This window comes from Heliconius melpomene, chromosome 16 (genome assembly GCF_056956725.1).
Source record: "Heliconius melpomene rosina isolate 202511_hmr_F chromosome 16, ASM5695672v1, whole genome shotgun sequence".
NCBI lineage: Eukaryota > Metazoa > Arthropoda > Insecta > Lepidoptera > Nymphalidae > Heliconius > Heliconius melpomene.
In genome coordinates this window covers 9116281-9129755 of record NC_140404.1, presented here as the reverse complement: position 1 = coordinate 9129755, position 13475 = coordinate 9116281, and the positions used below count along the sequence as shown (strand labels likewise).

Genomic DNA, 13475 nt, shown 5'->3' with positions numbered 1-13475 from the left:
GATCTTATTAAAAATTTCACACTAAAATATAAAAAAATCAAAAACCAATCCGTACAGACTTACGTTTATTTAATATCCTTAACATTACGAATGTTAGAAATACATAAAACATAATGAATCGATAGAAGCATCCAGCTCGGAGCGTCTGAACTTTGAGCTTAATTATTAAAAAAAAAACTTAATAACTAAACAGACTGATACACTTAATATACAGAACACAATATACTAATAAAAAATAATTTATTTTGTAACAAATTGTATAGCATCAATAAATAAGATGACTTCATTGTAGTGGATTTCTTTGGAGTGCTTAGATTATGTGCTGTTGGAATAGAAAGGTATTAATAACTTAGTTTCTATGACAGGGTCAGATTGTGCTTGGAGGAGCACAACACAAGTCCATATTTACATTAAAAAGAAACCCATTACCCAAAACCAAAATTATACTAATATTAACTAAAATAAACGTTAGCCATTTAACTAACGCGAAAATATTGAGAAATAAAAAAAAAAATAGGACATACTACTAATTCAATAAATGTCCTTGCTGTCAATAATAAAATTTATTTTAAAACTTAAAATACAAACAACTATGCAGAGCAATTTAAAAGGTATGAGTTGAATATACATATGTCAGTAAATAGGACAACGAAACTTACGCGTAATATACAAATATGTTTTTAAAATGTCGCTTAACTCAACGTTAGGCGGAATATTCCCAATGTAAATAAATAATAATTTCGTTTTATAAAGTTTACCGAAATCATTTAATTTAGAGCATTGCTAACTTTAGAATTATAAACGAAAGTTATATACAAAAGTTTTACGAATTATTAACACACTATCGGTTAAGGTAACCACACATTCGGTTCAACTCGAACAAATCATCTTATCCGTGATGTACGCACATTAAAACTAATATAGATTACATATTTTATGGTTAATATGCATAGAGTAGCAACAAACATCTGAATTTACAACTTTAAATACTCTTTATATTGTTGAAATCGTTTAAAGTTGTAACTAAGACCCTTATTTATAAATCACTCTCAAATCTGAGATCGGTCTTGAGAGCGGTTTATGATTACGGACGTGGTACGGTATTCTATTGTCCACCAAATGCATATCATTCATATGCGACTAAGAATATACTTATACGAATTTGTAATTAAAATCAATAAGATACAATAAAATAAATGTAACTTAAGCTACAATAAATTTTAAATATTAATACTAGGAAACTGTAACTCCCTACGTCACTCATGTATCAAGATGTCTTTTAGGTGTACAAAAATATCATCAATATTTATTTATCTACATTATAAATCTGTATCTATGATATAATAAAGTATGACAAGAGAACATTATGCAAGTGTAAAATGTTTAAATGTATTCTTTGTAAATATCTAAAATACAAATGTTAATGTTTATTGTTGAAAATAAAAATAAATCACAATACTCCTTCGATTCGATTAATTAACATAGCCTTATTAAAAATATATATAATTTCAAAATAAAATATTTAACATGATCCGCAATGATTTTGAAATTGTTGTTTCATCCATTTAAAAGGAAAGTTATTTTTATTAAAAAAAAATTACATCTTATATTTTTATTCAAACATGTAATATATTTAATTACATAAAACATTATACATTACAAATACATTAAATTTATTGACATAATAATATGATTTGAAAGGCATGAACATTTAGTATTTTCAAAAAATAAATAAATCAGCTTCACGCTGTATCCCGCACACAGAAGTAGACAGAGGGAACCTAGTGTTAAGACACTCTCCGTTCCCCACTGTCTGCCAAATTCTGGAGGCAGAAAGTAGTATAGTATTAGTATTTTTAAATGTCAAAATTTTCTATTTAATTAAATATTATAATTTCATTAAAATGTTTCGGGCGCTTCCTCTACTTGAGTGTAGAATTAAATATGCTTAAATAAAACTCAACTACGAAAAATTACTTATTAATCGTATCATGAAAAAATAAGTTTCTAACTCCAAAGCATTTATTTTAAACAGAATTTTTTTAGAATAAACAAGAAGTATTACAATATTTTTAGAGTTAGTTACTTATCACATTTGCCTACACAAAAAGTTTACTTATATCCAAATTCTTTAGAATGTCACTATTATTACTTAACTATGAATATAATTATATTACTTTAAGCATGCGAGTATATAGTGATGTTTTTAAGGCAAGTGGACTGTGAACAGTGTTGCCAGATCGACATTTTTATAATATTCATTACAACAATTTGCTTATTTCAATATCCAACCTGACAACACTAGATCAAAATGAACTTTACTTAATCCGTTTACTGCTAATACTAGTGTATAAAAACTCACTAAAATATTTCGGTTCAATCTATATATGGACTACATTCAATCTTATACGAAACCTGTTTCACAATCGGAAACTAAACTTATAGTTAGAAAATCCTGTATATTATATATTTCACGAATTATGAAACTCAGCATTGTATTTATTATATGATAAAATTTTATTAAATTACTTAACTGATATATACAATGCCATAATTTTCTACTCTCTCTAACTCCATTCCGAGCCAGTGGTGGTGTTCTGTAGGACTGACACTCTTCAGTGAAGTATTATACCAAGAAAAGCTCGCATTATAATTATTTGTTAAGTAAATATACAAAATCTTATCACACAATGAAGAATAGTTTCTTCTAAAAGTTTATCTAATCTCAATAATTACAAGACCACAATACCTATGAGATAACCGTTTAAGAAAGCGATACTAAAAATTTTATACACTATGACGAAAATTTAAAGTTGCATTGTACATTGCAATACATATCCTAAACAATATTTACAATACAATAATACAATACAACCTTTTTCAATGATTATATTATTAGAATTTTTTGAGAAAAATATTTATTACTTAGCATTTTATAATAATATATATCATGATATAAAAGTAAAAAAAGTACACTTATGTATATAAAATAAAACATTAAGTTAAATAAAAATCAATGATATTATTGCAGGTCGCTAAAAACTAAGTTAATTTACTTACAGACAAATTGCTAATTTTCTATGTGATAAAAAGATTGAAAAAAAAGCAAAGAAACCAATGTGACCGTACATTAAAAACCTAATAATATTGTAAATGTTTCGAAGCTTACAATACAATATTTATTTATATCCTAATCTATATTTACAATTTATACATAGAGCGTATACCATATTACACTTATTCACGACTACCAAAACACAGGCATTTCACAATTCTTGATATATTAATAATGTTTTAATTGAGATTTTTAAATCTAATATAAATCAGGGGTGTCACATATCGAATTCAGTTATGGTGACGGATAGTTTTTTTTAATTAATATCCGATTTAACCGACGTCGTCGGTTACGTTTACGGAGCTCCATAGCAACCCAAATATAAAGATACCGTCCGAAAATTAATGTCATTGTTGATACTTATTTCCAAAACTATGTAAAAGATTATCTCATGAATAATAATTGAATGTTACCATTTAAATATGACACAGACCTATCAAGATAGATTTTATCGAAAGTAAATTCAAAATAATATTCTTCTTTATCAAGAAAAATACTATTCTGAATTTACTAGATTTTGGATTATAATTTGTATTCTTTTAATTTCATAGATATTATATTCCTAATTGAGATCATTTACAAATATTTAATTGTTTTAACATAAATTACTTGAATATCGTTTACGGATAAAAATCATTATTACTTAAATCATTTAAAAATATATTAAAAGCAAACTAAAATGCTCTGTATTATCCATTTTATATCTTATATTATCTAATGGACGAAATTCAAATGTATTGTAAATAAGAAATTGAACAATTTCTATATAGTTGTAATATTTAAAATAATTGCTATGATAAAATGTAAGAACAAACTCAATTTAAAACCATAAATTGTATATTCATGGTTTTAAATTGAGTGTGTTGTGAGTAAATGAAACGAAAGGAAAAGTATGAACCGCATGATTTAATTACACAATATTATGAAACAGTCATAATACGTTATTTTTATAACTTGAAAAAAAAAAAGTCCAATACTTGACCTGTTTGAACAACTTACGTTCACCAAACAAAAGTTTCACAGTTTTTTCCGTTCTCATTGCAATTATCAATTTGACTTTTAATAAACATTATATTAAACTATTGAAATCTTTTGAAAATGTGGAATATGTTATCATTGAATATTTATATTTTTTTTTTCCCAAAAATGATTGCTTTTTTTTCAAACAAAATAAAAAATAAAATTTACGTTCTAAAATAAAAGGCCATTTATTTACGCCAAAATATCAATAACTAAAGGACGACGCAAAGACACAGAAACCTATCAAGGGGCACACACGCCTCACGCCCCATTTCCGTCGTAGGTATTGGCGATAACGTTCAAAGTTGTTAAACTTTTAGTAGTATTTTTGTAGTAGTTTGTGTTTACGTTATTGGTATCTATGCGTAACTGCTTCACACGAAATACAGATATATCTTGATTAACTTCTTTAGATATAGATTTAAACTATTTTGCCTTATATGTTGTCCCCGTTAAGGGAGCGTTGACGTATAATTGTAAATTTAATATTCTTTTTGACAAAAATAACATGTTCATGCTTAAATACATTGTTTAACGAATATAAATAATATATATGATACAATTATCATGTAACTCTTCAATAACAATACTTTACAAAGCTGGTTTGATTTTAATTTGAATGTGACTCAGATGGAACAGTCAGCAATCGGTTATTTAGTTAATACTTTTATACAATGATCGTTAATCTTAGTTTACTTTACTTTATATTTGAAAAAAAACTGATAATTAGCAGTAAAATTAAACATTTTAATTATCTGCTTTATTGTTTTAACTCAAATCTTATTCTTAGTCATGGCTGTATATTTAATTTATGAATAAATACTTTTTATGTATGTATATTTTAGATGATCCTCTTTAAAAACTTTGTTTTATGTCAGTTTATGCGATCGACGCCATCGTTACAGCAGGTAGATTTAAAAATAAACTGTCAGTGCAAATATAAGCCAATTAAAAAAAATACACAATGTAAAACCATATGTATGATATAAAGGTAAAACTAAATCTGCGTATTAAACATAAATTCCATAATCAATTCATTTTTTTTTTGTACGTGAAAGCTACATCTGCACTAACAGTCATCACATCTATAACGCTCTTAGCATTACTATATCCATACCTGGCGTGAATAAGTCGACTTCAGTACATCATTTCCTTAGTCATAATTAGCTTAGGATGGCTTTATTTATAGAGTGGATTGAGGTTAGTTTTACGAAACAAAGTGAACTATCCAATAACTTTGCTACTAAAGTAAAAACAAAAATTTCATGGAATCCCGTATATAGTAGGGTAGGCAGAGGGAGACACTCTGTTCCCGACTTTCTATCGAATTTTAGAGGCAATGCGTGTTGCGTGGCAGAACTCAACGCCGCGCCGTGCGTCGACGCCAGAGTTCGCTCTGAATGAAAATATTTAATTTACTCGAGTGGGAATTGTACCCACAATCTGTCGCATCACACGAATGTGGCACCTATTAAAAAAAATTAAGACCAAGCAAATCGACTAATCTACCTATGCACGCCTGGTAACAATATAAAGCTGAAGTGCATTAATTCATGTGAACATAGCCTTATTCAACTCTATATAACATATACGTGTGTGTGGTAGCGTTAGTGTCGCTGCGGCGGCCGCGGCGGGCGATGCGGGCGGCATCACTTGCCCTTGTGCTTGGGCGGCGTGGTGGGTGGGCCGCCCTGCTCCGCGGACGCCCCTATTGCCACGCCCTCGCTATCTACTTCTGTCTGGATATGAGATATGTTTTTGAGTATATTGTTATAGATGAGTTAAATTAAAAGTATAAGAAATACATTAAAATCCAAATTCATCTAAACTAATGTTAGTTGGTTTAGCTTAACGCTATATGTGTCCCGAATATAGCGGAGTAGGCAAAACGAACCTCCTTCAATCCTCACATATCATACATATAAAAAAATCAAGTTGAAATAAAAGATTTGAATAACAATTATTTCACATCCTTAATCTTGCATACCAGAAATGATCGAACGAAACTAGTCTAGAACTTGGTTTGCCTGAATTGAAGACTGGCGTATTTAGAGGTAGAACGCAACGCATTTGTCTTACCAGAATAGGGAAACGAAAATAATTAATTCAATTGGAATTAATTCACAATCATTGCATATCACATCGTCGAACAGCGCTAATAAAATGGCCTAAATAATATAAGTTAATAAATGTATTTAATATTCGATGTTTTCCAATAATTTATATCTTTCCTAAATAAATTAATAAATAATTAAAAACAATAGATTTATTGTTTACTTACTTTTTCTTCTTTTGAGTTTGTCTGAGGGGTATTTGTCCCATTATTAGCATTACTGTTGTCCACATCATTTTCTGTAGTCTCAGTGCTTGTAGTGCCTTTAAATTGATTGAAAACATAAAATATTTTTTCTATATAACTAACAACCAAATACAGAGCAGTTTGTGAAAGATAACTACAATTATAATTCCCTAATCCGATATTCGATAGACAGAAATATCCGAATATATTCAGAGTATAATATATAGGTACCAGGAATAAATAGAAAAATGTAATATAATGTGAACAGCATCTACACTTAATTAAGGGTTATTTTAAAAAATATGTAAATAATTCATAAAAATATTACAGTTATAAAAAGACCTTATAGATCATTGACAAAAATCATCATTTGCTCTTTAAGAAATGCTTTATTGACTAAACATACCAATAATCAAGCCTCTGGTCTTTAATATTGCTACATTAGTAAGATTCTGTTGCATATAAAATTATTACATATGTATATTTAAGAACTTTTGTCTTTTTAACAATATGTTTACTTGATATTCATTGACATGAATATCTTATATATTGTTTGTGATAATTTATGTATGTAGGTTTAATAATTGTTATTTTAATCTAGTCGTTTTTTCTTGCTTCACAGTTTGCACTGCAGCTGTGCAAGTTACTTTCGCTATTCCCTTTCAGAGTTAGGAATAGTTGCCTGGAACAGGTCACTTTTGGTGAAGCTACATCGCTGCCTTTAATACTTTAAGTTTAAATTTGATTTTCTAGATTGCAATAAAGACTTTTTCTCTTATTTTATAATTATTTTATCCTCACCAGCTTGAATATGATTGGCGTTGCCACGATCCGCCTCGTGCTCCCGCAGTACTGCGTCCAAGTTGTAGCGGCGGCGGTACGATATGAAGAATGTACGAATGTGGGCTTCTGTCTTTGTTCCCAGCGTCTCGGCAATCGCTTGGAAGTCTTTACCTGGGTTTTTTAATATTATTAATAAAATATTTGTTTAGGAATTGACGGACAGTGGCGGTTACCAATTTTAGTCCGTGAAATGAGTTGTTTTCATTTCCTCGGAGTTGTTTTCAAGATTGACGTTGAGTTCCACCGCAAAATTGAACAGGGCGTAGGGAACGGAGTGTGTTAACATTAGGCTCAAGTACAATGCGTGCTAAGCTAACACAAGATACTAAAAAATCTTATATATAAAGCATTTGTATATAAATTCAAGTAACGTTACATATTAGTGTGTTTTTTTTATAAAAAGTTCTCACCATATTTCCTAACAGCAGTGACAGCCATTAGTAATTCATCGTTAGTCCACCGCGAGTTTATTTTTGCCGGTGGTTCGCCAGGTCTGAGTTCTTCCACTCCCGTGTCGCCGACTTTACGTTTCATCGCACTTAACTGTTGTTTGTTTTGTTGTACCTGAAGTATAAAATTTTGTAAGCCTATGCTCTTGACCGTCAAACGTCAGCAATTTCGACTAAAAATATAAATTAAAGGCCAGGCAGGATGGGGTGTGCGTATCTGGATCGTCCAAATTAACAAATACCAAGATTCGCAGGACTATCACTGCATTAGCGTAAAGTTATCACAAAAGCTAGTTAATAAAAATTAAAAAGAACCAAAGTATGGGGGCATGTGTGCAGAATATTTTTTTGTTGTTAAATCGCCTAATGCAATAATGTTCAACACTACAGCGCTTATGCGATCGGTTTTAATGTCACAATCTCCACATTACATCACACAAATTAGTATAATTTAGGTTAAACAAACATAATTCGTCATATTAAGCTACATTGTGATAGAACGCAGGCTTCAAATTTGCAGTGACTCCGTTACAAAACTGTTTGCCGACACAGTCGTCGCTACCATTAGCTTTCTGTATTAACACAGAAAGAATTCCAATATAAGATATATGTATATTTAGGTGACAGTATTGCAAGTAGCAGCAAGTGACTGCAAGTTTGTAATCCGCGACGAGCAAGTATGAGAATGTGAACTACATAGCGTCGGGTTGCCAGTCTTACTTGTCTCTTGAGCGAGATAACCTCCCGGTCCATGGCCTTGAGTAGGGCTTCGCCCTGATTGACGGAGCCGGGCTGGGCGGGCTCGCCGGGCTGCGGGCCGGTGGCCATTGCAACGAGATCGTCGTGATTGATGTATATGCCGCGCGGCAGCCGGTGCTTGTACCGCTGTTGCTTAGAGCCGGGCCCGCGCCGCCCCGACGGGCCGCACAGCGGTCGCATGGTGCCCGTGCGTCTGCCACATCAGCGGTTGTTTTTTTGTTTGTATTTTTTTGTTTTATATTAACATTTGGTGTATAACTAGATGTGTAACATGTAACAACCGAAATGGTTTGTGCCGATGTTACAATTGTGTTTACGTTATATTCGGTCATCAAATAAATTACATATCTACTATTATTAAAATATTGCAATTGTAAAAATATTTCCAATAGAGTTTCCATGTTTTCCCCTTACAACGGCAGTGCCGGCTTTAGCAATAATTTCTATCAAATCAATTTAAGTTTCCTCATCGACATTTGCACACATCAGAAGTCCTAAAGCCGATACTGAATAGCTCCTAATATTACATCACGATGCATGCGCTCAATACAACTAACATCCTAGTTAATTTTTAGTTTGGGATTTAACATTTAAATTGACAATGTTATGTCATTCAATTTACAATGCGAAACGTGTGGAACTATAAAAATGTATGGGGGAAAACCGGTCATCATTGCAATATGTATATTTAAGGAAAATAGTAACTTGATTCTAAATGAATTAGTATTATTTGAAAAATTCGATGTCTACTCGCATAAATTAAAAAGTTATTAAAAAGAAGTTAAAACTACAAAACAAAATAAAAAAAACAATAATATTATCCCGTACATAATCTGTATTGAATATTTACCGACCTGGCGTGCACGAGGCATGCCTGACACAATTTGTGCGAATTGTGCGCCGTGGTCTGCGTGCACAGAATGCCGCACACCGTACACCACTTGCCCGCCTCGCCTCCGTCTCCCTAAACCCCAACACACACTTTACTATCACGAAACCCAAACTCTGGACCAAATGACCTCACATACTTCATTTAAAAACCCGTAAGATTCATAATAAAACGATATTCTGCACACACTTGTTCACGACAATCCTGGGGGCTGTTAAAGGAAGCATGCGGGGACTGGTGGGTGATTGGGGAACAGGTAACGGTGCCACATTGATAGCTCTCACTAACAACATTGCACACATGATATAGTGCATATATAAATTTTAAAATATTATATTATCGTTTATCTCAATGAATTATTATTGTCATCCCATTTTGTAATAAACACTATAATAAATCTAAAGTCAGAAATAATAATTATTATATGAAATATGATGAAAACAAGAGATAACAGTTTGATATTTAAATTAAACTTTGATTGGTTATAATGAATATACATAATATGTTTGTGCATGGTAATAGTCAGTAGATAAAAATGCAGAGCAGTTAACTAAATTTAAGCGAAATTAAATAAGCAGGCAATATTTCATTATATAAATACAACATAGAAAAATTAAAATAATACATATTAAGCCTACTTTTGTAATGTTTGAAGTTAAATTGAATCTAATAGTAAATAAGTTGAATCCACTGAGTTTAGATATTAGAGGATATGCAAAAAACCTTTCGCAAATATGTTTTCTTACTTAGAAAATTTATAATTAACTTATTAATTTAATGATTACCCTTTTTGATATAAATATTTTTGAATAACTAATAATAACCATGAAGGATAAGAAGATAAAAGCAATGCTGCCACAATCCAAATGTCAATGATAATGAAATTTTATGAGTACGAGTAGTGTGAATATGAAAGTGTGGCTGTAGAGCCAGAATAAGAACACTGAATAATATCAAATGAATAATAACACACTGACATAAAAAAATCTGAAGACAGGAACATCCAGTAGGGTACATGACAAAAAAAAAATAAAAAATATTTTTATTTAAATTCTGAATTATTTTGTAGAAATATACCTTTTATCAATAACATATGAATAAATTTTATTGGCAATAAAAATGCTATTGGAATGAAGATAAGAAAGTGTTTGAATAAAGTTGTATAGTGTTAAAACAGATGATAGTTTTTTCAGAATGGTCATGTACCCTGAACAATAATGATTTTACAGCGGGAAGCGAACCCACCTCGCCATGATGGCCGCGAAGCGTAGGCCTGCCAGTCGGCAGGGGCTTGCCTCCTCGGACTATACCGCGGTGTAAAGTCCACTTCTGTTATTACCAACATAATAACTATCATATGTACTATAAATACTACACTATATCCATAAAAATTACTCCAGTACAGTTATTCTATTTAAATTTAGAAGTTTCTATTTGTGTGTGAAATGTTATGCAAAAAATAATGTTAATAAAAGTATTTTTAGGAAAGTTATAAAAATGTTAATATTGTGGAACTCAGATCTGCCTCTTTTGGAAACTGTTTATGTACTCTCCTTCTAACCATTTTCATAAGACAGATGATGACAGATGTTTGTAAGGCAACCATTCATATGGCTTAGGGGTTCCACAACATGCAAATTTTTATACATTATTATTAAATAATTTTAATATAATTTTAACTGTGGAATAACATTTTATAAATGTTAAAAATGAATGCTGTAATTTATAAAAAACGATCTACTCTGCATTTCTATTTACCAACACATCAGTGACTTTGTCTTAGGGCAATAATCATTGGACTATCCAGATACACTGTGTGAATCAACAAAGGATTATTAGCCTTTTATTTCTTTTTGTTTTAATGATAGAATGACTGCATACTTAATATTAAAGACAAGTTTAAACAAAAGCTACAAATATAAGTAAAATAACATACCTTTTCATCATTATCAGAATCTTTATCTGAACCACCAGGCTCTGAACCTGCTCCTGACTCCCTCTTTCCTGTCCCAGACCCAGCAGCATTACGACCTTCACTTACAACATCCATTAAGGATGTCCGTGATCTTGTCTTCTTCCATGAGTAATAATATTTGACAAGGGATGCTATAGATTTATCAGGTAGCTACAACAAAATATATATATTTGTTTTAATAGCTTCATACTTTATCCCAAATATAGCAGAGGAGGCATAGAGAGTAGTGTTAAAGGATTTTATTCTCCATGCCTTTTCCAATTTTTGAGACATTGGGTGTTGAACAGCAGAATTCAACAGGGAAAACAAAGCTTAAATAAATATAATCATTTAAATTGTCTAAATAGATACTATAAATAAATTAGCAACAGAAGACAAGTGTGGTGCAGTGTCTAAGTAAAAAAAAAGTTGTGGGTTTGATAGATGCAGGGAAATTAATTTATTTTATTTATGTCCCTGGTTAAGTATTAAAAACTTAAAAGATTATAAAATAATTAAGCCAAACAAACCATTTGTCGTATTCTGTGAAAACTTTTGCCATGGAACTGAAAAGCTTGTTCAAATAAGACTTTATCTTCCACTGTCCATTCGTCAGGAAATGGAGTAAAATTAGCAAGATCCATTGAAGCTCTGTTAAGGTCATGTTTGTGCCAGAATAACATCCCAAGTGCTTGTTCACCGTTGTAACCATATTTCTCTTTTGCAATAGTTATGTATTCATCCACTGAAAGAATTGTTGTTGAATTGTAAACCAAAAACCACAGCTGTATAAAATCAGACAATATATAATTACTTTACATTACTTACATTTAATATCAGATATATCGGAAGTTGGTGACCAGACAAGCAGGGCTCTGTCAGAAATTTGATCAGGTCTCCTTTGCTCCAAGGGTTCCAGTTCAGGGCATAAAGCCTGAAAATCTCGCCCCACTCTTATCTTTTCCGCTGCAAATGGCACTACTGCTTGGTTTTGTTGTTACAATTGTTGATGAGATGAGGGCAGCATGAAGGCAGATGAAGAGAAGCATAAAAACAAAGCATGATGTGAGATTGTTAGACAGTACCAGGGCGATTAATCAAATATAAGCTGGTTGTTTCTTTACATACCATTTGATGTTATAATTTTTTAGCGTATGTTTGCACAGCACATAATTTAAATACCAATATCATGCCTTAGGAAGCCCCATATTACACCATACTATAAAATACACCAGCTTAATTTAAATATAAGCCTTACCATTCTCGTCCTCTGAACTGGAATCAGGACTACCGTGACCATTTGGGCTCGGCCCTCGCGAACGCTTCCCGTTTCGAACATCAGTACTTCTTTCAGCCAAAACCATGATTACCACTTTAATACACAAGTACACTCAAATTCACTTACTAACTACAAATTTAAAAAGTTCATTGATAATTTATTTCTATCAATGTTAATATATCACCAATAAAACTATATGCGAAGCTTCGCACTTCAATTCAAACGTGATTCAAACCACCGCATCAATAATCTGACAAACCAGCCTTAGGTGGTAATGGCTCTTTTAGAAACGTCTGTACTTAAGCATTCACTTTTTAGTTATTCCCTATTTGATATCAAATAATAATTAAACAAGTATTCGTTAATATTTTGGCTTTAAGATATAATTATGAATAATTTTATATAGTTAAATACCATCTCCAGCTTTTAAAACATTTACAAAATGTAAAGTAAGATGAACTCAGAATTTTTGGTAATGGCAATTATTAAAGTACAGACTTTGCGAAATGAATCATAATACATTATAATCTTAAGTGTATAATAATACGCTATCTTCCTTAGAACAACAATATCTGCCTAAGTATTTTAACGATATAATATTAAAAAGAATTGTTTTAATTAAGCCTTGGCATGAAAGAAATCGTATTTTTTTAATTTGTTATATCCTATCATTTTATATTTGAAAAAGAGATGGCGCTTTAAAGATATATTAATATTAGCGACTTCAATACACTAGTAGATATTCAATACAGTCTTCATTTTTATGTTTACTACTCAGTACTCTATAAACTTTTATTATTTTTAGTAACTGCTAATTACCGAATACAAATATCAAAAGTATATATTATGTATTACTATTTTATTACTA

The 13475-nt window shown here is 30.9% G+C and overlaps 1 protein-coding gene across 3 annotated transcripts; it reads right to left on the bottom strand.

Annotated features, from left to right (window-relative positions):
* Positions 1–48: 48 nt before the first annotated feature.
* CoRest (REST corepressor) lies at positions 49–12962 on the bottom strand. Of its 3 annotated transcripts, none has more exons than XM_085199424.1 (10): positions 12587–12962; positions 12157–12294; positions 11859–12073; positions 11311–11499; positions 9340–9449; positions 8447–8678; positions 7688–7841; positions 7236–7388; positions 6417–6511; positions 49–5874 (listed from the first exon to the last, which is right to left on the bottom strand). In XM_085199424.1, exons 1-10 carry the CDS (start codon positions 12690–12692, stop codon positions 5785–5787), a joined length of 1482 nt encoding a protein of 493 aa, XP_085055550.1. In that variant the 5' UTR covers positions 12693–12962; the 3' UTR covers positions 49–5784. The 3 variants fall into 3 exon arrangements, with proteins under 3 accessions (XP_085055550.1, XP_085055549.1, XP_085055552.1); XM_085199423.1 differs by having other exon boundaries at positions 12157–12309; positions 12587–12958; XM_085199426.1 differs by lacking the exons at positions 8447–8678; positions 9340–9449 and adding an exon at positions 10620–10703 and having other exon boundaries at positions 12157–12309; positions 12587–12952.
* Between the last annotated feature and the right edge of the window lie 513 nt (positions 12963–13475).